This window comes from Hemicordylus capensis, chromosome 4 (genome assembly GCF_027244095.1).
Source record: "Hemicordylus capensis ecotype Gifberg chromosome 4, rHemCap1.1.pri, whole genome shotgun sequence".
In the NCBI taxonomy this organism is placed as follows: Eukaryota; Metazoa; Chordata; class Lepidosauria; order Squamata; family Cordylidae; genus Hemicordylus; species Hemicordylus capensis.
The window spans coordinates 31300773-31326703 of NC_069660.1; the positions used below are offsets into that span (position 1 = coordinate 31300773).

Below are 25931 nucleotides of genomic sequence, written 5' to 3' on the forward strand. Positions count from 1 at the left end.
TCCAATTCTGATTTGTGCATTTATTTTAACTTTGAAATTTTGGCAGATTTATGTTTCTCATAATAGGAAAATAAGCTACTTGTTTTGGAAAAGGTCAGGATTGAAGGGAGGGGCTGTAGAGCATCTGCTTTGCATGCAGAAGGTCCCAGGTTCAACCCCCGACATCTCCAGGTATAGTAGGGTTGGGAGAGATTCCTGCCTGAAACCTTGGAGAGCCAGTCAGTGAATGTACTACTAAGCTAGATGGACCAATGGTCTGTCTTAGTATAAGGCAGCTTCCTTTGTTCCTCAGTATGTGCCTAGGTATAAGATTGTTAGTAATTTAAACACCCAACTAGTATACATTTTCTAATCTTTTAAATTAAATTAAATTAAATATAGGGGGATTGTTGGGGAAGCAACTGCTGCAGAGAGCTGGTTGCAACATTACATTTTTCTAATTCCGTCTTAAAGACCAGAGAACAGAACTGAGCAGAAAAACAATGCAAATTTGCATAATATCAAGTTGATCTCCTTGTGGACCTGCTCCTGGACTTGTTCACAATCAGCTCTGCCTCAAGGCATGTAATGTGTTTCTCCCCAAAACTGAAGGAGTCCTTCAGTCAAAATTAGCCAGGTCATCTAAATGGAAGTTGACATAAATCTTTGCTGCATAGCAAAAGCTACTGGAGTATATTGCTGTGAGGCTGAACTGTGAACCAGGGAGTTCCTGGTTCACAGGAAGTCTCTTCTCTGGCTCATAGGAAGTCCCTGGTTCACATCTCACCCTCTGCCATGGACTCAGTAGATGGTCATGAGCAAGACATCTCTCAACCCCAGTCTTCTTTCCAATATGAAGATGATGACTGATCTGTCTTAGAGAGCTGATGTAAGAATTCCTGACACAAAGTATGTGAAACAATTAACATTCCAAAATCCTTGATAAATGCTAGGTCCAGTGTTCTCTCTAATTTTTTTCATCTGTGTGCTGAATGAGTTTCGTTCTGGGTGGCAGTATCAAGGCAGTGTGTGTACATATGCATTCAGAGTGGGACCTTCTTGATTAAACCTGAGTGGGATTTAAAAACTGAGTGGACATCAAAAAATGTGTGAGCGCACACACATGTGCACGCCTTAGAAGGGACACTGGCTAGGTCTTATTATTTTATAATATTTGGAAAATTGGCTGTGTTTTGCCCTCCCACTCACCACCCCATTTTCTGAAAGTGTAAAACTACTGCAAGTGAGGGCAGGGTGAAAATGGAAAGGAAGCTGTTTTGCTGACAAGTTGTTTCACAATCCTAAATTGGTTTTCTCTCTTTTTCCCCCCACTAAGATATCAGTAGGTCAAGTTATCTAATCCACTTCCTTAGTCTGGTTTGCGCAGCAGATAAGGAAGTCACAGGGAACATCTCCCTCTCAACCACATTTGAAAACAAAAAGTATACACAAACATTTCCTCTCTCATACAGGATGAAATAAGTCTTTTCCAGGAGTTCATTCAACATCTGTATGTATGGGGGCTTCCTATAGATCAGGCCTGCTCAACTTAGGCCTCTCAGCTGTTTTGGGACTGGTTGATTAAGTGCTGTCAAGGTGGTGTCAACTATTAGCAACCACATAGATAGATTCTCTCCAGGATGATCTGTCTTCAGCTTAGCTTTTAAGGTATCTCAGTGGTGTATTCATTGCTGTCGTAATTGAGTGGATACCTTGCTGCTGGTCGTCCTCTTCTTCTCTTTCCTTCAACTTTCCCCAGCATTATGGACTTCTCAAGGGAGCTGGGTTTTCTCATAATGTGTCCAAAGTATGATAGTTTGAGCATGGTCATTTGTTCTTCGAGTGAAAATTCTGGATTCATTTGTTCTATGATCCATTTGTTTGTTTTCCTGGCTGTCCATGGTATCCTCAAAAGTCTTCTCCAGCATCAAAGTTCAAAAGCGTCAATACTTTTTCTATCTTGCTTCTTCAAAGTCCAACTTTCGCATCCATAGAGTGTCAAGGGAAAAACCATTGTCTGAACGAGTCTAATCTTTGTAGGTATAGACACATCATGGCATCTAAATATCCTTCCCAAGGCTTTCATTGAATCCCTACCAAGTGCTAGTCTGCGGCGTATTTCTTGACTGCTGGATCCTTTACTGTTGATGGTCGATTCTAAGAGGCAAAAGCTATTCACTACTTCAATATCTTCATTATCAATTCTGAGGTTGGTTGCTGTACCCATTGTCATTAGTTTAGTCTTCTTTATATTTAGTCGTAGTCCCATTTTTTCACTGTGCTCCTTGACTTTCATTACTAGAGCTTACTAGAGCTTGCAGATCATCCACATTCTCAGCTATCAGAGTGGTGTCATCAGCGTAGCGCAGGTTATTGATGTTTCTTCCTCCAACTTTAAAACCATGCTCATTTTCTTTCAATCCTGCTTCTCTCAGTATATGTTCAGCATATAAGTTGAATAAATATGGAGAAAGTATACAGCCTTGTCTTACTCCTTTGCTGATCTGGAACCAGTCTGTTTCACCATGTTCCACTGTCTGGACTGTGGCTTCCTGTCCTGTGTATAGGTTTCTCATGAGAACAATGAGATGTTCTGGGACACCCATTTTCCTAAGGATATTCTACAGCTTGACATGGTTGACACAATAGAAAGCTTTTCTCTAGTCAATAAAGCACATGTTGACTTTGGCTGGGAGTATTCTTTGCCTTTCTCAGTTATCCTGCATGCATTAGCAATAATCTCTCTTGTTCCCTGGCCTTTTCTGAAACAAGCTTGAACATCCAGCATTTCCCTTTATGTAGGGCTCTAATCTGTGTTGGATGATCATGAGCATTATTTTGCGAACATGTGACATTAAGGATATTGTGTGATGGTTTGCACAATCTGTTAAGTCTCCTTTCTTTAGTATGGGAATGTAAACTGACCTCTTCCAATCTGTTGGCCACTGTGTCATTCTCCAAATTTGCTGGCATAGTTTGGTTAGAGCCTTGACTGATTCTTCGTCCATTGCCTGCCATATTTCTGTAGCTATGCTATCAATTCCTGTAGCCTTCCAACTTGGTAATGACTGGAGTTTTGATCTAACTTCATCTTCCCATAATAGAGCTTCTTGCAAGTAGGGAATATCTTCTAGAGTATCTTGGATGTTGACTCCCTGCTGTACAAATTTTCAGTATACTCCTTCCATCTCTGTTTGATCTTCTCTGAATCAGTTACTATCTGTCCTTTGGCATCCCTTATCATACCTATTTGAGGTTGGAACCTCCCTCTGAGTTCAGAGATCTTTTGGAAAACGTTCCTGTTTTTCAATGTCTGTTTCCATCCTCAAGGTCTTTACAGATGTCATTGTAGTACTGCTCCTTGTCTCTTCCAACAGCTTTCTGAAATTCCCTATTAAATTGCTTCCTGAGGTCTTTATCTTTCTTGACTTTGGCTTCTCTCCTCTTCTGGACAATTTCCACCATCTGTTCTGACATCCATTTTACTTTCTTCTTGGTCTTTGACAGTCCTTTTTCACATTCATCCTTAACAATGTCTTTGATTTCATTCCACAGTTCCTCTGGCTCCCTATCAATGAGGTTCAGAACTTCAAAGTGGTTCCTGATGTTCTCCTTGAAAAAGGTGGGACTTGCACATAAGCAATTCGTGATCTGTTCCACAATTGGCCCCCCAGCCACATCTTTGTTGTTATAACTGAGCTCTTCCACTTCCTTGCACCAATTATGTATTCAGTTTAATTTCTGTGTACTCCATCTGGTGAAGTCCATGTGTATATGCACCGCTTTGGTTGTATGAAGAACGTGTTAGCAATGAGGAGATCATTGGATTGGCAGAAACTAATAAGTCTTTCTCCTGCTTCATTTCTGTTTTCTAGGCCATACAGTCTATGTTTTCCTCCTTACCATTTCAGACTGAACTTGAGCATAAAACTCACCAACTTTCTCTTCTTCTGCATTAGTCATTGGGACATATACTTGAAAAACTATCAAAGGGTTGTCCACGAAATCTAATTGATATTAGTTGGTCACTGACTGCATTGTACCCAAATACTGTCATTGCTATATCCTTCCTGACTATGAAAGCAACACCGTTCCTTCTTTGTTTTTCATGTTCTGAGTAGTAAACGGTATGATTTTCTGACTGAAAGTGTCCCATTCCAGTCCATTTTAATTCGCTGATGCCCAAGATGTCAATCTGTGGTCGATTCATTTCATCTTTTACTGTGTCTAGCTTTTTCATATTCATGTTTCTTATGTTCCATGTTCCCATTGTAATTCTGTCTTTGCAACTTCGGATTTGCTTTTCTGTATGACAACATCAGCTGCTAGACGTCCAAAAGGCTTTAGCCTAACCGCATCATAAACACCATCGGTACTGTGAGAGATCCTCAGCTCTTCCTCAGTAGCATATTGAGTACCATCCGACCTGAGGGGCCCATCATCAGGCACTACATTGACAATCATTCTATCTTGTCTCTCCATGTGGTTTTCTTGGTAAAATACAGGAGTGGTTTACCATTGCCTTCTTCCACGCAGTATGAAATGATGCCTTTGTCATTGTCACTAATGATGACCATCCTTCCTATATCGCTGCTGCCAAATATAGGTGCCTGCTTGTTTTAGCTGGGCAGCTGGGATGACCTTCATGCTTTGGGTGACCCTACTGGGAGTATATCTCCCAGCATACTTTCCTCATCTCTCCCAGGAACACCCCGCCCCCCCCGCCACTATGAGGCAGCACAGCAAGACTGGGGATCTGTGTGGACTACAACTCCCACAATCCTCAGCCACAGTGGCCATTAGTCAGGGATTATGGGAATTGTAGGCCAGCATCTGCAGGAGGGCCGAAGTTGAACAGCCCTGCTATAGATGTGCATAAGCCAGCAGGGTGAGGAACCTGCAGCCACAGTGCTGCCATCGGACACATTTGTTTCACACAGAATGAACAGGTGAAAGGGGTTTTAGCCAGGTTGTGTGCTCAAGTAACAGATAAAGCCTTGTTACCCGAAGGATTGCCTGAATGTTTCTGTCTTTAAACAATTATGCTAAATGAACAAATATAAAAAGAGGTTATTGGATATGGCAAGACTTCACACAAAGAGCTGGTTTAGAGATAATGGAAAACCTTACTTTCTCACTATGAGAATGATCCCTAGATGGCTGTGAGCTCACATTCTCCATCACCCCCACACCTTTTCTGCTTGCACATCTGGGAATCTTTGCTTGTTTAAGCCATTGCTCTGCAGCTGTATGAAGCCAGAAATTGTGGCTTGGCTCTGGTTAGCTAGAGGTTGAAGCCTTCAAACTCTGGAAACCAGAGGTTGAAGTTGGTTTCACAGCCTAACTTGTGAACTAGGCTGTGAAACCAGCGGAGTTCCTGTCCATGCTGCAGTGCTATGCTTTAAACAAGCCAGGGTGTTGATCACATGAGTCCACAAGGAAGTTGAGGACTTAAGAAGAGGGAGTGTGCAAGCCTGCAGTTCGCTGGGGCCCATTGACATACTGGGGAACCATAGTTTCCCTTTACAGGTGGACTGAATTTGTATGGATCTGTGGTTGTGTACCAGTTTTATACATGCACCTATTCAGTCTCAGCTCCCTGGTTCTGGGTGGAAGCAACCGACAGAACAAAATAATACAATATTGAAATTCATGTGCATGCTATAGCTGCCATGTGGAGTCCACCTTGTAATGTTCCAGATGGGCTCCCCAGCTTCAATATGGGGATAATAATGACCGACATCCTCACTAATGAAGCATTGGTGCTCCATGGGATGCACCAGTGCGTGGACAAGTTCTCAGCTAAAGCAGCACTGATTTCAATAACCTCCCCTTCCCCAGGAAATCCTTTGTTTCACCCAAGAATATGGGCTGGGACTGAGCATTTTGATCATACCATGCCAGTGCAGTGGCTTCTAGTCCTCTTCCAAGCCCAACTCAGAGTGCTGGTTTTAACTTTTAAAACCCTAAATGATCTCAGGACTATGTTACCTGTGAGGGTGCCTTTCTCCATATGTCCCTACGCAGACCTTGAGATCGTCTGGAGTCCCTTGCTCTGAGTGCCCCTGCCAAATGAGGTGAGGTGGGTCCTTACTAAGGAGAAGACCTTTTCAGTAGTGGCACCCTGTTTATGGAATAGCCTCACTGGGCTTGCCTGGGATTGTCACTTTGTTCTTTTAGATGTCAGGTGAAGACCTTTTTTGTTAACTCGGGCCTTTTAAAATTGGTTTTTAAAATGTTTTGTATCGCATTGTATTTTGTATTTTATTGTGATTTTTTGTTTTGCTTTACGTTTTGTTTTATTATTGTATGTTAGGGATTTGCACGAACCACAGTTTGAACTATGGTTCAAGCACAGTTTGGAAGCAAGGACTGGGAGCTTTAAGAAAGAGGAGAGCAGGTCCTTACCTGCTGTCTGCCTCCTTATGCAGCCTCCTGCTGGGACAGCACACATCCCAAGAATCCCCATGGTGTTGCTGACCATGCACATGGCGCCCTCAAATGTGCCATTTGTATGTTGGCACTGGGCAGGGATTCTTGGGACACATGCTGAACTGTGCTCGAACCGCAGTTTGTACACATTCCTATTGTTTGTTGTGAGCCAGACAAGAGCAATTTGTTATGGGGCAGATAACAAATAAAGTTATTGTTGTTAGTTAGTTAATTAATTATTATATCCCTGAGGCCTTTGTGACCCGAAGGGACATATTTTCAGGTGACACAGAGGACCTCCAGGGGAAGGAGAGGTAGTTGAAATTTGTGAGTGCCAGAATTGAGTTAATTGATCCTGTCCACAGCACTGATGCATTTCATGGAGTGCCAACACTTTGTTAGGATGTCAGCCAACATCTACTTGTCTTTCAGCAAGACAATCCATATGAAGGGCTTTTACACACTCAAAAGCATTATTATGTAACAATAATTTTAATGTGTAACACAAGCTTCAAAGTTGCCATGTGTACACACACACACACACACACACACACACACACACACACACACACACCTAGCTTCTTAAAAACTGAAGAATGGTTATGATGGTTATTGGTTTGATGGTTATTGAGAAGCAACAAAGACCTTTTCTATCTGGTAAGAATGTCACCTCGCAGTCAAACGTCTGTTCTGAGAGGTGGATGTGCTAAGCATATATATAAGTGCTAAGTGGGAATGCTGATTGCAGCCTCAATTAGAGAATAGATTGATGAAATTGTCATTTTGTGCTCTAGGGATCTAACTTGACAGACATCTGCACCCAGCTCCTGCTCCAAGGTACCTTGTTAAAAATCTCAGCAGGAAACATCCAGGAGAGAACATTCTTTCTTTTCGACAACCTTCTGGTCTACTGCAAGCGGAAATCCAGGTGAGCCCACCTATCTCTGTCAGTTTCCAAGTTTCACAGATTTCTAAAAAACAAAACAGAATTTGGAAATAAGTTTCTGGCAATCCCTTCTAAGGGCTTATCTTGATGACTAGTTCAAAATGTGTCATATTTAGCCTTTGCGGGATAGTCATGCAAGTTCTGCTTCAAAAGCAATAGTGTTGTATCCAGGTTCCATATAATGAACTGCAAAGGAGGATATTTTTGAATATGTAAAAGGGAGCTTACCGCAATCTAAAACAAAACCTATAAAATAAAAGATTTGAAACAAAATCTAAAAACAAACAAAAGAAGACAGAAGGCAGCATCCACTATAATAGCACAGAAATGAATATAAATTAAAAGTCACCTCAAATTATATACATATAATTCAAAATATAAAGGTATATGTCAGTAGTGGCCAGTGAGCCCTATCTGGGGCAGGAGGGACATGACCCTGCTCCCTATCGATGTGTACTGGAGCTCCCAAGAGACGGAACACTTCACTTTCAATAAGGGCACTTGCATCAAAATTTAATTAGTCACAAGCCAAAGTCTGGAGCAACAGCATCCAAACAGACAGTTTCTCCAAATGTCACCTGTGTTCGGAGACAAACAACAATTTGAGCTCCACTTAGTGTAACTAAAGTAAGAATGAAATTATTCACTGGCTGACATCCAGCCTAACACAGTGCTGGTGCTTCAGCTCTGTGCTGCTGCTGCCGGGTAGGGGCAATTTTCATCGATCTCTCCTTTCCTCCCAAGCCCACTGTGCCTCCTGAAAACATGTCCCAGAGGATTTCACAGCCCTCGGGAATGTATTTTTAGGTGGTGCAGCAGGAAATGACTTGCCTAGCAAGCATGAGGTTGCTGGTTTGAATCCCCGCTGTTATGTTTCTATGGGAAACACCTATATCTATGGGAACCAGACTATGGGAAACACCTATATATCAGCAGCGATATAGGAAGATGCTGAAAGGCGTCATCTCATACTGCACGGGAGATGGTAATGGTAAACCCCTCCTGTATTCCTCCAAAGAAAAACCACAGGGCTCTGTGGACGCCAGGAGTCGACACCGACTTGACGGCACACTTAACCTTAACAGTGAGCTTCAGAGGGAAGGGGAGTTCAGCTCATGTTTTATTTTTTATTTTTTACACATATATCCCACTCTTCCTCCATTGAGCCCGGAGCGCCCCACTCCCGCCATAGTACCAGTTAGGCTGCTGTCAGCCCGTGGTGTTCAGTTTCATTCCAGGCATTGAGGGTAGCAGAGGAGGGACTTTAAAGGTCCTTATAAAGCACTTGAACACTATAAAATCCCAGAAGAAACATGTCAAGGTAGCTTGTGGAAGCCTTTGGGGTGGGGGGTGGAGGGAGATGCGATTCCCATTGTCTCCCTGCACTGTCAGTATTGCAGCTTACAGCTGTATTTCTGTGTAAATGATAAGAAAGGATCAGTGGAACAGACCAGCATTGCGCTTCCTGAACATGAATACACAAACACACACACCTGCAACATGCTGATCTTGCAGGCTGCTTCTAGAGCATAGGCAGTGCTCTGACCTTTAATGGAAATGTCTGTTGTGCAACAGCGCATGCGCAGGGGGACTGGAGGAATTGTGTGAGAGTTCCCGGCATGTCCTTGCAGTTCTTCCTTATGTGTGTGCTTCATTAGGATATCAGCCACTGTTTCAAGAGAGGTCAAACCATGGCCATTAGACTGATGAAGAGGTCACCTCCATCAGCAGATTGTGGGGTAGCATTAATGGGCTGTAAATCGTTGATTAGTTTATTAATTATATTTTTATCTCCATGGAAGATTGTCAGGTGAATTTTCTCTCATGGGTACTCAAATGTTTTATGGGGTCTCTGGTAAGGGAAGAGAGGGCATCTCTCTCTTTTTTTTTTAAAGGGCCTCATTGCCTTTTTAAAAGGGCCTCATCTACCTCATCCAATGGATGGAGGTACGAGGAGAAAAAGTGAAAGGAGAGCTGGTCTTCTGGTAGCGAGCATGAATTGTTGCTTTTGCTAAGCAGAGTCCACCTTGGTTTGCATTGAGATGAGTGACTACATGTGAGTGCTGTCTGCTGTAAAATATTCCCCTTAGGGGATGGGGCCATTATTCAGTGGCAGAACATCTGCAGAGGGTCTCCGGTTCAATCTTTGGCATCTTTAGGTGGGGCTGAGCAAGACTCCTGCCTGAAACCTTGGAGAACTGCTGCTAGTCTCTGTAGATAATACTGAGCTAAGTGGACCAATGATCTGACTCAGTATAAGGCAGCTTCCTGAGTCCCTAAGAAGCTGAGAGAGACCGCAGAGCCTGCTGTTAGAATGACAAGAGCTGATGCAGTGCAGAACCAGCACTATGCTGGAAGTGCAGTCTTACAGCTGCAAGCCTTCCCTGAACAGGTGGGTCTGCAGGAACAATCTGAAGCAGGGCATGTTGCCAATGATAATGTTGAGGCTTTTCCAAGTGTGGCGTGAAAATACCTTAGGCAAAGAAAATGAACGTGAAAGGATGAAAACGTAAGTAGTTAAACAGAAGGGGGGCGGGGGGAGAACGGTTTAGTGATTTGCAAAAGCAATTATCTTTGGCTTGTCTTCACTTCCTGCCCGCTGCCAAGTATGACCTCCACATTTCTTTTGAAAGGTGCAGGATACGCCTGAGTCCAGCAGTCACTTTTATCAACAAAACCTTTGCTGCAAGAAGCAAAGATAGTTTCTGACAAGTCACTCAGTTTTAGTATTTTCTCTTTTCTCAGCATGTCCTTCATTCTAAAGTTTTCACCCCATCTCCTAAATCTTGATTTTATTTTTGCATTCCTCTAGGCTAAGTGGCACTCACTCTGCTGACCCATAAGCACCCTGCTTCATTACAGATCACTCCTGAACTCTTTCTAGTTGTACAGCAACCTGTTTGCAATCTCTCTATCGCTCCCTCTCCCTCTTGCACTCGCTCTCCCTCTTGCACTCTGTTTGATTCGTTCTGGTTCTGTCTGTAGTTTGGACTAATAGAACTCCTCCCTTTCTGCAGGCAGTTTTCCCAGAACATTAAGTTTTAGGAAACAAAATGTTCTGCTGCCTTTGAGAGAGTCCTCTTGTTTGTTCAGAGCAGGCATTGCTGAGCCATTTTTCTACAGTTTGGCTTGGAGTTGGTTTAGGCAGCGCTGACACTTTCAGTTCCCTGAAGGATCTGTTTATGTTTCTCTTATAACTGCAGCAAGCACTGTCCAAAGTTCTCCGGAATCTGATGCTCATGAAAAACTAGAGGAGTCTGCAGCGTGTTGCCTAATATTAAAGATATATTTAGACTTGTCAAAGCTACTATAATTTTGGATGGCTCTTCTGTCTGTCTGCTATTTAAATTCTGGTCCAGAATGGAAATGTGTATCTACCCACTTGTAGTAACTGGCCAGCTGTGGGCCTCGACATACTAATGGAATACAGCATTGAGATACAGTTTTACATTCCATTAATGAGATGCAGCTTTCCCCACAGCAGGAGAAAACTTATGAATTCACTTCGGCTGGTTTTAACTCTTCTTGCAACACTAAACCTATTTGTCATCCCTGAAATGTCCAACTATGAAGTCTCTTTCACATATAACCGCATTGCTGTGAGAGCCACTTGCCCACAGTGTGATCCCATGGGACTGTGGAATGCGTGTGAATATCAAGCACACATGGCAGTAACCAGACACATGGGTATTTCCAGTTCAATCATCTGGGATGGAGGGCAGGCAAGTTCTGGGTGGGGAAGACTCAAGTAATTGCTCCTGCCCTTTGTAATATGGTTTTCACACACATACTGCACCAGTGTACACTTGGGAATGCTTACAAGAGTACACTTGGAAGGGGCCTCAGAATTATGGGCATCAGGGTCTCAGCTTACAGATTGGCAGTATGATTTGGATAGGACAGAACCTGCCGATGGATTATTCCACTGCTTTACACTTTGTTTTGGGTTACAAAGCTTGGTTCACCCTGTTATATTCTTCAAGATTTGGGTACCATGCTGGTAATGAGGCTGAGAAATGGCACCCATGCTGGTATTTTGTTTCTGGAGCACCAGATGCATTTAAGAGGTCAGTGAGGTTAGTAAACAGGTTTTAACAGGTTAGTGAAGTGGTGTTGGGACTCTAGCCTATGAAGGATCATCTTGAACTGATGACAGAAGGCAAGTTAAGAAGGGATTCTGCCTTGGGAAAAGATTGTAGCTCAGTGCTAGAGCACCTACTTCGCATGCAGAAGGGATTAGGTTCAATTCCTGCTGTCTCCAGGTAGGGAGAATATTTATTTATATTTATTCAGTTTCTATACCACCCTTCCAGAAATGGCTTGGGGCAGTTTACACAGAGAAATAACAAATAAATAAGATGGATCCCTGTCCCCAAAGGGCTCACAATCTAAAAAGAAACATAAGACAGACACCAGCAACAATCACTGGAAGAACTGTGCTGGGGGTGGATAGGGCTGGTTGCTCTCCCCCTGTTAAATAAAGAGAATCACCACATTAAAAGGTGCCTCTTTGCCAACTGAGCAGGGATAACAAGGGCTTCTATTTGCAAGCCCCTGAAGTCCACTGCCAATCTATGTAGACCAGACCTGCTCAACTTTGGCCCTCCTGCAGATGTTGGCCCACAATTCCCATAACCCCTGGCTATTGGCCGCTGTGCCCAGGGATTATGGGAGTTGTAGTCCAAAAACAGCTGGGGGGCCAAGGTTGAGCAGGCCTGAATTGTAGACAATATTGAGGTAGATGAACCAATGGCTGGACTTTGTACAAGGCAGTTTCCTTTATACCTGGAAAGCTGTATATAGCCACATCAGCAAGATCACATAGTATCTCTCTGATCCCTGTGAATTCTTCCAGGTTAGGCTTTTGCTTGCTGATCTCAGCAGCTAGGAGGCTCTGCTCTGGCTCTACCTTCCTGGCTATGGATTGCTTCTGCCTTTGCCCCACCCTCCTTCCCTTTGCCTGTGGTTTTCCCTCAACAGGAACTAGGTCCAACCCATAGACTGGTTGAAGTTGTGTTTTGTTTCCCCATTTTTCTTAGCAGTTTATTGAATTGGTTCAAACTTCCTTAAACAATGATTTCAGACCCTGTCATGATGGCGAGATGTTCATTGCAGTGGCTAGAATGGCAGACTTGGACTTGAGAGACCCAGGTTCAAATTCCCATTCAGCTGTGAAACTTCTCTCTCAGCCTAACCTACCTTAGAGGGTGGTTGTGAGGATAAAATGTGGGGGCACCATATATGCTCAGGACCCCAAGGGGGTAGTTTGACATTGTGGGGGACAAATTTCATCCTTCCCAAGGACCAACTGAGGTACCAAAGTAACTTTAACTATTTCAATTGTACATCTGCAGGGTTGTAGCATCATTTTGATTCCAACCTTGCCTGGATCCCACTGGCTCATTGCTTGACAGCTGGCCACCCACGACCCTCCAAGGCAAGTGGGACAGCCCTCATGGGAAAGCCTGGTGTCCTACCTTCTGGTCACAGTCTCTTCAGGATATGCCCCTAAGGAGAGGAGAGCTGGTCAGGAAAGAGAGCTGGTCTTGGGCTAGCAAGCATGAATAGTCCCCTCTGCTAAGCAGGGTCCACCCTGGTTTGTATTTGGATGAGAGACTAGAAGTGTGAGCACTGTAAGATATTCCCCTTAGGGGATGAGGTTGTTCTGAGAAGAGCATCTGAGGCTCCAAGTTCCCTCCCTGTCATCTCCAAGCCATGGCTGAGAGAGACTCCTTCCTGCAACCTTGGAGAAGCCGCTGCCAGTCTGTGTAGACAATATGTCAGCTTCCTATGTTCCTATCTCTGGTCATGGTACCTACATCTTTAATGGAAGGCAGGCCCTCACCTCCCAGCTCTGGCTTACCTGTTTCCTGCTTGCCCTGCTGCAGGTGTGCCACCGTGCTGCCTGCAGATTTGTCAACTCTCCAAGCTGCTGGGCCCTGCCTCACCACTTGCTTCTTTTGCTCCACCTTCTGAAGGTGCTGCTCTGTGACCCGCGAGGAGCTCACGGTGCTCCCCTGAGTTATTGGAGAGAAGTGTGGAATAAAATAAATAAAAACCCTGTGACCTCTGCTGTTCTTCCCCTGTAATTTTTACTTTGCAAATATTTTCTGCAACAACAAAACTTTGAATAAACAGAATAAATAAAGTAAAGCAGGCTGAGGAAAGAAAGCAGTTCTTGTTAACAAATTATTGCAGCTCTTCATCAGGGGAAAATTAGCTTGTTTTTCAAAAACCCTTCCTACATGTGTTCTAAGAAGAGCTCTATAGCATCTGTTTCCAGCTGGAAATTGTCTCCACTCAATCACCTCTTTTATTTGGGGTCATAGCAGGTGGTCCCCACTAACTCCCTTCAATGTCACAGAATTTAAATGTCACCCAGCTGACTTGTTTATGTTGGAGGAGTTGGCAGTCTTTAGATCCAAACACCGAGTGAAGTTTGGTGGGAGGATAACAGTTTTAGGCTTCAACATGTATAAATAAGACTCCATAAGTAAATAATAAACAAAAATAGGACTGCTCTAGCTTGCCCCATCCATTTCAGAACACATACAATTGCACAGGCATGCACACTATTTTGGTCAAAGCAACTGGAAATAAATATCTCTGGAGAGCTGGAATCCTAGGTATCTTCCTGTACACTAACTTTTCCTTGTAATATACAGGGTCATCTAACATTTCATTAGGAGACCTGTTGCTTTGTGTGCTCTGTAGATATCTTGATCAGCGCACCTTGTGTTTTTTCTTGGCATCCGTTTGTGACACTTGTGATCTAGATTATGTAGATAAATTTATGGGGAACCTTATGAGTGGAGGATCATGTGCCAGGACAGGCCAATTGACTCAGTGTTTTCTGGAAGAGACAGCCCAAGACATTTCAGTGTTTCGAGGTGGAAAATCCAAATGCCACCTTCCACAGTTGTGCAAATATAATATTTCACTAAATAATTAACAACTTTCTGCCCCCAATCTGGGGAAAAAAATCTGTATCTGGAAAGCTACATTTCTCAGGGTCCCTGATGTGTGTGATGCTAACATTCCAAGGGCCAGGGGGTGGTGGTGGGTGCTTCTCTGCTCCTTCACTGCCATTGCAGCCACTGCCAGGCCTAGTAAGTGAAGGGGGCAACAGGGGCATTTGGGAGCTCACACAGGACTATGCTGGAGGCTTGCTCATTTGGAAACCCCATTGCACTCCTGATAATATGAGGATTGGGAAAGGCAATGCTCTTTTCGAGAAAATAGTTTAGTTTTCCAAGCCGAATCCCTGATAGAACCCAGGTGGATTTGCAGATCACTGGATATGCTTTTTTAGGTCCTAAACAGATACAGATAGCAGCCTTCAGAAACTAGAGCGGGAGTATATCAATCTTGCAGGATATTCCATGGTTGACCTTAGAGTCACTGTACTGAAAAAGAGTTCAGAGGGAGGTTGGTATGCAAAGTAGTTGAAAGAGTTCATTAGCAAAGACACTTAACTCTGGATGAATTAATCATCGCGCTGCATTCATCTGTGCTCTTGACTCAACCAGATTGAGGCACTCCTGATTATCAAATACATTGTAATCACCTGCCCTTTTTTTGCTGCTGCATAGAGCAATTTTTTCCTGTCCCCATACATTCCTGCCTACCATTTCCAGACTACGCCAGACAGTTGCAAAAGAGGGCTCTAGCTCATTCCCGACCAGGGCCGTAACTATAATAGGGGAAGGGGAGACAGTTGTCTGGGGGCCAACTGCCTTGGCGGGCCCCCGCAGAGGCAAGTCACATGTCTGACTCCCCTAGCCGTGTACCCGCCCGGGCTTGGTTCAGTTGTATTCATCCTCCGAAACTGATGTGAGTGTTAAGACCTGGAACTACCAGAAGAGCATGTCTTTCTCTAGTACCATTAAATGACTTGCACAATTTACAAAACCTTTTTAAAAATAATGTAGGATGACGTTCTGTCTATCGATCGATCGATCAATAGATATACATATAGATAGATAGATAGATTTTACTATGCTTTTTGTTACCACTATTCATACTCATTTAAGATTTCTTTATTTCATGAGCTGAGCTTCGGGGGGGGGGGCATTTTAAAATCTTGTCTCTGGGCCCACCCCAACCTTGCTACGCTTCTGTTCCCGACAAATCTGTTAGCCTTTAAGATGGCACAGAGGTCTTCCATAGCCTTTCTGAAAGTATATTTGTTAGACAGAGAGAAGCCACACAGAAAGAAATCTCTGGGAACTGAGTAAAACTAGCTGAGTTGACAGGCTGTATGGAAGAATTGGGATGTTGGAATCTGTTAGCTGGCTGGAGGAGGGAGCCCCCCTATGGGGCTTAAGAATTTTGGGAAACGGGATAAGTGTCTTAACACACAAACTTTTGTGAGCACCTATGCTAAAGACAACAAGCAACAAACTAACTTAGAAGGGTTCACTGTGTAGTAACTGTAAACAAACCAAAACCCTGCATCCACTAAAAAGACTATACCCAGTATATGAAATATTTGTTTAATATATTACACTTACAAATCATAAAACCATTGCTCTAAACATCTATATGAGAAAAAGATCATCACAGTGGAATATAAGCTGTGATGTACTATAATCCTAAAATATAATATACAAAGTGCTATATACTATATTTCAAATATAAATGATCAACAGGTAAAAACTGTCTTTCAAAATGAGACCAATGAGGTCTTTATTTATTGGTCTCACTTTGAAACTGTTATATTCTATTGTTATATTCCATTACGATGATTCCCTCCCCACCCACCCACCCCTATGCTAAAGGCCATTACAGTGGCTGAAGGAGGCCAGCGGTGGCCTGGGTTCAGCCTGCCACTGCGCCCCCCCCAGCCCCGCCCCCCCAGATGCAGGGGGTGAAGGTTAGCCATACCTCCTGCATCTGACATCAGATGCTGGGGGCATAGTTTAGCTTGCCTACTTTAGCAAAATCGGCCAGCACTGCGTTTGCAGTGCAGCCGGAGCACCTCTTCCTGCCTTTAAAAGTGCTAAACCACAGCCCCCACATCTGGCATCAGATGCAGGGGGTGTGGCTGGGGCGCAAGGCGCAGCCCCTGAAGAGCAGCAGCCCGAGTTCTTTGAACCCATTCACGCAATGGTGGCTCTTTCTCTGGGCCACTAAGGCATCATCTAACCTACAACTTCTTTTAATGCTTTTCGTCAAAATTGAAGGAGACAAGAAGTTTTATACCCAAATCAGGAGGAATCCGGCCATATCTTTGCGAGAGCTCTTCTGACAATCTTGACTATTTCCATCTCCAGGCAAAGAAAGGTCCTAGGAGAAAGCCTTATGGGCACTAAACCTTAGGAAGCGAAAGAATTTTGTGCTGTTCAGAACTGACAACATGGCAAAGGTTTTATTGACATGTGGCCCAACAGAGTCTGCATGCATAATGAGGGGAGGGGATCGATGCATTTGTAATTAAGTGGTTGCATAGCCACAAAGAGCTAAATATATCTTCAGTTGGCACTCGGAGGGTTTTAGCAGAGCAGACCTATTGTCCCTCATGTCAGCTAGATGTAAAGCAAGATGTATGGTACCAGCTACTTTCCTTTATTTTGAGGTTGCGTTGGTGACATTATTAATCAATCAGTTCCAGCTTTGCACTGCTTTTAAAAAAAAAGAAAAAAAAGAATTCAGTAATAACTGTTCACTTCTGGCCATACTAAATTAGTTGGTAAGCAGGATTGCTCAGAATGGTTATAAAAAACCCCACAGTTTATGCAGCATGGAAGTTCATAAACATTTAAAATATGTAATATTAGTTTATTCCAGCTTTTACTCTAGAAAGCTAAGAAAGGCATATGGACTTTTTTTTTTAAGGAACTCTTAAAGATGATGATGGTCACTAAATAATAAAAGTTTCTTTTAAAATGCTTTCCTGCCATAGTATTCCAAGGACTGTACAACAATCTAGAAAACTAATTTTAAAGATGATTTCTTGCAAAAATTGTTCAGTTTTTTTAAAACATACATAAAGAAAGAAATGTGTAGGAGGCCCACCATGTTGATCATCAATAAACTGACTTTATTTTGTGACATCATCAGCATCAATAGACAGCTGGGGACTTGTGTATTAATCATTGAAACATTATGTAATATTGACCTGTGTTCTGGATCCCGTAAGTGAAGTTCTGTGGCTTATTCCACCTAGGAAAAAGAACGAAAAAGAACAATATGGTGGATATTGTCCTGTGTTGTCTCCCAACACTGGTCACACCCACTACATCTGATGCCAGTGCAGGGGGCGTGGCTAGGATGTGGCTAGGATGTGTGCGTGGCTAGGGCGTGGCTAGGATGCATGCACTAGTGCACATATCCATTTGCAGTGGAGTGGGGGTCGCAAGCAGGAACTTGTCCGTCGGCTGCCAGCAACCTCTAATGCTCTTGGCTCTCTAAGATCAGAAACCCATTGCTGAGGGAGGATCGGGTATGGGGCCACTGAGGGACAGCAATGTGTTTCTGATCTTAGCCCTCCCTTCTGGAGTGCAGGGAGTGCTTGGAAATCTAATGGCTCTTGTGCAGCAGTGCACAGACGGAGGCATGGGAATTGCACAAGGGCTCTTGTTGCGCCCTTGCTGTCCCTCGACACATGCATGCTTCATTAGTGAGGATGCCAGTCATTAAATATAAACAATGCATACAGACCCATCCTTAAGGCGGGGTGACGGGTGCGATTGCCCCTGTCAGATTCACCTCTGTCATCATGTCAAGCTCCTCCTTAAACCCCTTCATTGGATCCCTGTCTGCTCCTGGATAGCACAGACTCCTGAAGTTCTCCATGGTCTTGCCCACCCCTCCCTGCTTTTCAGCTCTCCTACACCGACGGCAGCGCAAGCAGCAAGTAGCTGCTCACTCTGCAGCTTCGTTTGTGATGCACACCTGCCAGAGAGGCCGGGGGCAGGGGGGGAGACTCTTGGGTGTCATAACACAGTAGCCCAACCCCTAACCCCTCTCACCTTCTTAATCCTGGGCAACTAGCTGACATGACACCCCTGTGACACACTCCAACCCAGCCGCTGCCCGCACCCAGGGGGAGCAGTCCTTAGCACACGCACAAAGCACCTCAGAGAACTACAACCACCACGATGCATCGGGACAGCGAGGAGGCAAGAGGAAGTGTAATTAGCGGTGGCCGAAGAATTTTCCTCAAGGGCCTGCCCAGAGTGAAAAGGGGGCTGGACTGAAGGTGGCCATTGTCCGTGCCAGAGAGAGGAGGTGGCGTTGGAGATTGAGGGCATTAGCTTGCAAAAACTTCACAACTGAAACTGCATAGAAGAAGGCTAAGAATAATAATGGCTCCTTTATAGCGTATATATTTTCTTAGGAGTGTTTTGAAACCTGACAATAAGTGAGCCTTGCCCCTTTGCTCATGAATGACATTACTATGGATAGTACTGTGGAAGGGGCTGTGGGTTCCAGCTTCTCTCTTCCCACCATCTGCTTTTGACAGCACATCTGATACACCAGAGGTTGGTGCAGAGATTGAAGTAGCATTCCCATGCAGAGTTGGGCAGTAACTGCCTATGCTTGTTGTTTAGGTTGGCCTAATTCTGCATAGGATAGGGCTGTGTGACATCTGGGTTGCCTTGCCAGAATCCTTGGTTTGAATCCCATGGTTTGTTACATATATGTAAACATGCTGGATTGTACTTAAAAGGAGCAGCTCTAATTCAAAGCATATGCTGTGCATGTAGAAAGTCCCACGCTAATCTCTGACATGGGGGGCGGGGGGAGGAGAGCAGTGGCTGAGGCAGCGAGCAGCCTGCTCTACTCGCTCAGCGAGACTGCCTGCACACCTACCGTGGCTCCCGGCAGCGGCGGAAAAAGTTAAGGAGGCCCCCGCACATGCTGATTCGCCCCCAGCCCCACACCCGCCTAGGGACGAGCTTGAATGCATAGAGCAAACTGTGAGGCCTGGATGCTTTTTTCCTGCAGAATCCGCACAATGTGTGACCCAAGAAGTTGAACCCAACCTGCCAGCATAGAAAAGTGGCCTGCCAGGTGTTTGACAGCCTTTCTGTTTTTGCAAAGTAGCTTTCCCTATTCAGTCATCATAAATGACTGATGGGCTGTGTTAGGTTTGAGTTGGCATATTGTACATCTCACAGGGGGCAAGGAGTAAGTGGGGTGAAATATGCTTACAGGGCTCAAGCTAGCAAGTCCCGCAGTCATGGGGCACAGTAAGGGGGACGACTTTTTTGTCATGTTGGAAAGGTACTACTAAGATATTAAAAAGCATTCTAATATTCAGATAATAAAGAATTCTTTTGGGGCGTCAAATAACACTTGCCCACACTTTCCCAAATTACAGAGTTGCTGGGAAAAAGACATCTAAGCGCACCAAGTCGATCAATGGATCCCTTTACATCTTCAGGGGCCGAATAAACACCGAAGTCATGGAGGTTGAGAATGTAGAAGATGGGACAGGTAAGGGACCAAATAATCTCTGCTCAAAGGGAGAACACTCTTAGCTAAGGTACAATAGGCACAATGATTAGCCTCGTCTCTCTTTCGCTTTGAAAATATATTTTAATATACTGTATATTAAGATTATTCATGTGTTCTTTATTGTGAGCCCTTTGGGGACAGGGATCCTTCTTATTTATTTATTATTACTCTGCGTAAACCCCCCTGAGCCATTTTTGGAAGGGCGATATAGAAATTGAATAAACAAACAAACAAACAAATTATATATTTTGAAGAATTGATGGTTGTGTTTGTGCAGCAGAGTCATACTTCCCAATTAGCTACAGATACCAAATTTTGAATACACAAAATTTCAGCCACTGAAATTAGCTGAATGAACTACATTCATTCTTGAATTGGAGTACTTTCAGGATATGCTGGGGGGAAGGTTTAAAACATTTTAATTTTAATTTTTAGAGAAAATTCTGAATATAACCAGCCGATTTTAGCTGTTATTTTTCTGAACAGATTTTTAACACTCTCAGTAATTCAAAAATGACATCATGTCCAAGAGAAGTCGAAGTCCCTTTTCCTGGGGGGAAACTGTAAAAAGTGGCATTTGGCACATCTGCATGTCCTTAAATTGTCATTTAAATTTATTGTAAACCAGGGACATATGTCTTGGGTGGCATATAAATATGTTAAATAAATAAATAACATTTTAAATAAATAACACCAAATGACTTTGGGCTTCACTTACTAGTCTGTTTTAAAATCTGTTAGATGATTTGAAACATTTTTATAGAACCATAGTAATTCATAAGCCCATTCAAGCATTTTTTCTGCTACTGGCATGGATGGAATCTTCCCTCATTTCCCTCCTGCACCCCCCATCCTCCACTCTGTGACATGAATCTGCCTCTGATTCTTCCCTGGCATCAGCGTGCATTGCAGTTCAAGTACTACTTGTGGGTCAGTGTATGGGTGGAAAGAAATTGTACTTGGCACATCTGCATGTATTTGAATTTGCATTAAAAAAAATTCATCTGTAGCAATGGGGAAGGGAAGGAATGGAATGGACAGAGGCTCCAAGATGGCATCATCCTATATTCCTGGTCAGAAACCAGGTTTGTTAGAGGAGAGCTTGAAGGTGGGATGGCAGGGCCCCCAAGAAGGGCGGCCAGGAAGTCTTAGGACTGTAGGCATGGCTTCCTCGATATCAGCATTACACAACTTTGGCCCTCCAGTTGTTGTTGGACTACAACTCTCATCATCCCTGGCTGTTGGCCACTGGGGATGGTGGGAGTTGTAGTCCAACAAGAGCTGGAGGACTGAAGCTGTGCAACCTTGCTCTGTACATCCCTGTGGGCTGGCAACTGGATGAGGGGCTGGCACTGTTCTGGGAGGGGGGCAGTTTTAGCACAAGGATCATCAGTTGCTGGCTCCTGTCTTAATCTGGCTCACGTCCAATGGAAGCAAGCTCCCAGCATGTATGTGCATGTGTCTCTGACAGTAAAACTGTCCCTTACTTGCTGCTGCTTAAATGGTAGCACAATCAGTCATCCTAAGCAGAGCTTTGATCCCATTTCATCATGGTGTTGCTCTGACTTGTGGAGGCAATGGTGGCGAATGTGTGTAGCCTTAATTTTGCCCTGTCCGAATTCCTCAATCTTTGGGAATTTTATTCTCTTCTTTCCTAGTGTGGGTGATAAAATGTAGTATGCAAATTGCATTTGTGGTTTTCAGAGCTTGACTCACTTCTCATTAGTATCAGGGAAGTGTACCGCTCTGGAGGTGGATGCCTAGAAATGCTGATGGGCTCCTCACAGCAAATATTACGCCTTGCTCTATTAATATAAAGAGAGAACGTTTTCCAGTGACGCATTCCAGGTGAATGTCGTTTCTACGAAGGTCCAGGATTTGCACTCACTCGGCTGTGCTTTGTGCTTTTGCAGCAGATTACCACAGCAACGGTTATACGGTGACAAATGGGTGGAAGATTCACAACACTGCCAAAAACAAATGGTTTGTCTGTATGGCCAAGACAGCCGAGGATAAGCAGAAATGGCTGGATGCTATTATCAAGGAACGGGAACAGAGAGAAAGTAAGTTCATGGCTGGTATGGCAACTACCTGTGTGTGTCTGCAGTTTATCCACCTGAGAAAAGAACAATCACATTTTTGTAATGTCAAAACAAGGGAGAGTTTAAGTGGTTCAGAAATATCTACTTTTAGTTTGCTCCTTGGAAATTTCAGTGCTCAAGCATCATTATGGTTGCAGGAATCATGTTGCCAGCATGCTGAAGTACTTTAAATCATTGTCTTTACTTAATCGATCTGCAAGGCTCTCATTTATAAATAGACTCCATAAGAAAAAGATGCAGTCTTCAAAAAAAAATTCAGGTACTGATGCAGTCTCTCTTTCTCCTGAGGAGAGAATCTGTTTCTTTCTGAGCAGAGACGCCATATGGAACATCTTTACAAACATCCCAGAATATAGGAAGGATTGTAACTCTGTCTTCCCCTTTCCTCTGTAAGGTGTCAGGAACATCTGCCTTTGCAGGCATTCATCCAAAAAGTTGCTCTTGTGATGGAAAATCATATTATCAGCAGGACCTAGCCTCTCATCTGCTGCTGAGGCTGTGTACAGATAACTGTTAATGTAAGGCCAAGGTGGTAACTGGATCCAAGCCACAAAACAGTTCTCTCTGACCCTGGGCAATCCTGTCAAATTATAATCAAAGTGTGATTAGGAGTTTGCTTACAATTTCACTCATGATGAGGAAAGAAATGTATTCATATGCCGTAAGGGCTGCAGAATGTGATTGACTAATTGATTAGTCAAAAACAGTCTCATTGACTCAAAAGATGCCTCCAATGGAGCAGTTTTTTGGGTTTCTTTTAAAATCATGGCAATCTGTACCTTGAGCAGAGGCATTCCCTCTGGCATGAAAGACATGGGAGGATGCCCCTTTTATTATGTCTGTGGCAATGCATGCTTCATCAGAAAACAAAGAGGCTATTCTCACGATGGGGGGAAACTGGGCTAATGGAGCCCAGCCGGTTTTCTCCCATCGTGAGAACCACCGGGCTCATGGGCGAGCCCGGTGGTTCTCTGGTGCCTAGCCCGCCAAAGAAGCCCTCCCCTTAACCTAGGTCAGCGGTGCAAGCACTCCGTTAACCCGGGTTATCTGGTTGTGTGCCGCCATGGTGCGGCTCCGCGCTGCGGTGACACACGAGGAGACCCCAGCTGGGAGGCTGAAACAAGCCTCCCGGTCCTCTGAGTCTCTCCAGGATGCCCCGCACACTCGTGTGGGGCATCCTGGATCTTCTGGGGGCCGCACAGCCCCCAGTCCTTGCAGCCTCCACCGGCTCCATGATGGAGCCAGCAGTAGTGAGGACAGCCGATCCAGCCACCCAGGGCTTGGAGGCTGCTCGTCTGTGGGAAGAGCAGGCTAAGCCCGTCTCCCCGCAGACCCGCCCGAAGCTCTTCTCATGGATCGTTTGAAGTATGTTTTCTCTCTTTTAGAACTAATGCTCTTTTCTCAGATGCAAATTTATTTTATTTGAATTAATATTTTAAAATTTGCAAGCTGAATTGAGTAAGTATTTGTTTAAATTGTGTACGAAACAGATGTTCCACACTTTAATTATCACATCTCTCTGAGGGTTTTGTATGTGATGTCCTGGTCACATGTCTCGTAACTCTGAATTTTTTACCACTAGATATATCTGACTTCACTATAGAGCTGACTTGTGAAGGAGTTGATTCGTGCAACAAAAGACGCTTCTGGCCCATGAATGACTGTCTGGAAAGTAGGGTAGCTCCCAAGAAACCAGATGTTGTCTTTCCTCTTAATGCTGGTAGATTTTTTAATAGCACATGCGTCATTGGAGTTTTGGGAGCCTGGTTGAAAAGACTCTTTGCTCCATGTTCGTGTTTGTGAAGTAGAAGCCTGTGGAGGGGATGAAATGGAGTGATCCAGGTGGAAAGCAGCATATTGTGGGACATTGCTACAGAGGAGTGGATGGCCTTCCACTTTGTTTTTTCCGTATGTATGAAGGTTTACACCAATAAGCTCAAAGAGGCTATGTGCACTTCTTTCGCTATACAGTATTTAATCTGTTTTTAAAGACAACATTAAAATAGTTCCAGCCCTTATGGCTGGGATAGAGTCTGCAAGTTCAAGGTTAGCATCAAGGGTTGCTCAGCTCAGGCACTGGCCAGTGTCCCATGCAGATCGGAGGGCCCAAAGCTGACCTCTGAGGTCTGCCTACCCAGTGCCTGCATGGCTGTGTTGCTGCTATAGCACCAAGTGATGGTGCTACCCCATGAGCTCTCCTTCCCCCTCCCCTAGTTCTGACAAGGTTATCAGGCAGTAGCAGTTCACTGGCTGGTAAGTTTACCCAGTGTGGGGAGCTTACTGGAGAGCAGTAGCAGCAGCAGCCTGTTCTTCAGCACAGCCATGGGAAGCAACACTAGAGGATTCCCACTGGGGGGTGGGGCCATAGCACAGTGGTAGAGCATCTGCTTTGCATGCAGAAGATCCCAGGCTCAATCCCTGACATCTCCAGGTAGGGCTGGGAAAGGCTCCTGCCTGAAACCTTGGAGAGCCACTGCCATTCGGTGTGGACAATAGATGGACCAGTGGTCCGTCTTGGTATAAGGCAGCTTCCTATGTTCTTAGGAGCCGCTGCTGCTCCTGCCTGGTAAGCTTGCTGTCTTGGGGCCAAGGAGTGACTGGGCTGGGCCAGGAACCGCTGGCAGGTTAGCTAGGTGCCATGGGGCGGGGTAGGATTTTACTTGAGAACCAACTGAAACCTGGTGATGCACTGTGTCTGTTACTTGTCATTGGTTATAACAGCAAGAGAGGGGGAAACTGCAAGTTGCGCTGGAGGTGTATTTTATCCATCAGTATATTTTGAGTCTTCTTCAGGGGCACTATAGAAATAAAACTGTATACATGGGTTTGTCCAGTTTTATTTTTGTTGTGCCCCTGGAGTAGAGTCATTGATTTGATGTTCTGGACTCAGTAAAGTACACGTCCACTGCATCTTTGTGTTTCATCCTTATTTGCTGTTTTTGGATTGGTGCCCACTCTCCTTTCTTTTCATGGTGTCATTGGTAACATCACAGAAGCAAACCAGTAGGTGCTATAAACATACAGGGGCCATACATATCCCCTCAGTAGGATCCGTGGCAGCTTGGTACATCTAGGCTGCTGCTACAGCAAGCAAACTGAGAAGCTCTTCTCATGTTCTGTGAGAAGAGTTTCGGGGCTAACTGTGGGGAAGGAGGGTTTGCCTTACCTTCCTTGCAGACGATCATGGCGAGGTTCCTGGGCGGGTGGATTGCCCACTCAGATGAGCGGCAGCTCTCCTTGCTGTGGCTCGCCCAGCAGCTCTGGGGGTCGGGTGCAGGGAAGCGGCATCGTGTGGCGTCCCGCCTCTTGGAGCCCCGGCATTCCTGGGAGCTCCCCTCCCCGAATGTGCCCGCTACAGCTGTGGTGAGTGTGCCTGCTGCAGGCAGCGTGGCCAACACATGATCATTTAACCCAGTGTTTGGGCGCTCATGCGCAAAACCTGGGTTAGGCAGCGAGCTACCTAAGAGGGCTTGCAGCGCCACTGCCGGGAGCTGTGTGGCTCTCAGCGGTTTTCACGAGCAGCAAAAACAGTTTTTGCTGCTCGTGAGAATAGCTTCTGAGTCTCATGTACTGTTAAACTGCAGTCTGTTGGGACAGTTTTCCCTAGGGTGATGAAAGCTTGGCAGTGTGTCACTTCTTCTCTTCTGTGCTAACCCTGTGGCCAGCTCATATCTGTGTCTGTTACTTGTCATTGGTTATAACAGCAAGAGAGGGGGAAACTGCAAGTTGCGCTGGAGATGTATTTTATCCATCAGTATATTTTGAGTCTTCTTCAGGGGCACTATAGAAATAAAACTGCATATATGGGTTTGACCAGTTTTATTTTTATAGTGCCCCTGGAGTAGAGTCATTGATTTGAAATGTTTTGGACTCAGTAAAGTACATGTCCACTGCATCTTTGTGTTTTGTCCTTATTTGCTGTTTTTGGATTGGTGCCCACTCTCCTTTCTTTTCATGGTGTCATTGGTAACATCACAGAAGCAAACCAGTAGGTGCTATAAACATAC

At 44.5% G+C, this 25931-nt stretch overlaps 1 protein-coding gene across 5 annotated transcripts in view; it reads left to right on the top strand.

Annotated features, from left to right (window-relative positions):
- Positions 1–25931, top strand: part of PREX1 (phosphatidylinositol-3,4,5-trisphosphate dependent Rac exchange factor 1) — a 338510-nt gene that overhangs the window by 181548 nt on the left and 131031 nt on the right. For all 5 annotated transcript variants that reach the window (XM_053247478.1, XM_053247480.1, XM_053247479.1 and 2 more), the window contains 3 exons: positions 7206–7339; positions 19686–19801; positions 21736–21885. In XM_053247478.1, coding sequence (XP_053103453.1) covers positions 7206–7339; positions 19686–19801; positions 21736–21885 — 400 coding nt within the window. The remainder of the gene's footprint in view (positions 1–7205; positions 7340–19685; positions 19802–21735; positions 21886–25931) is intronic.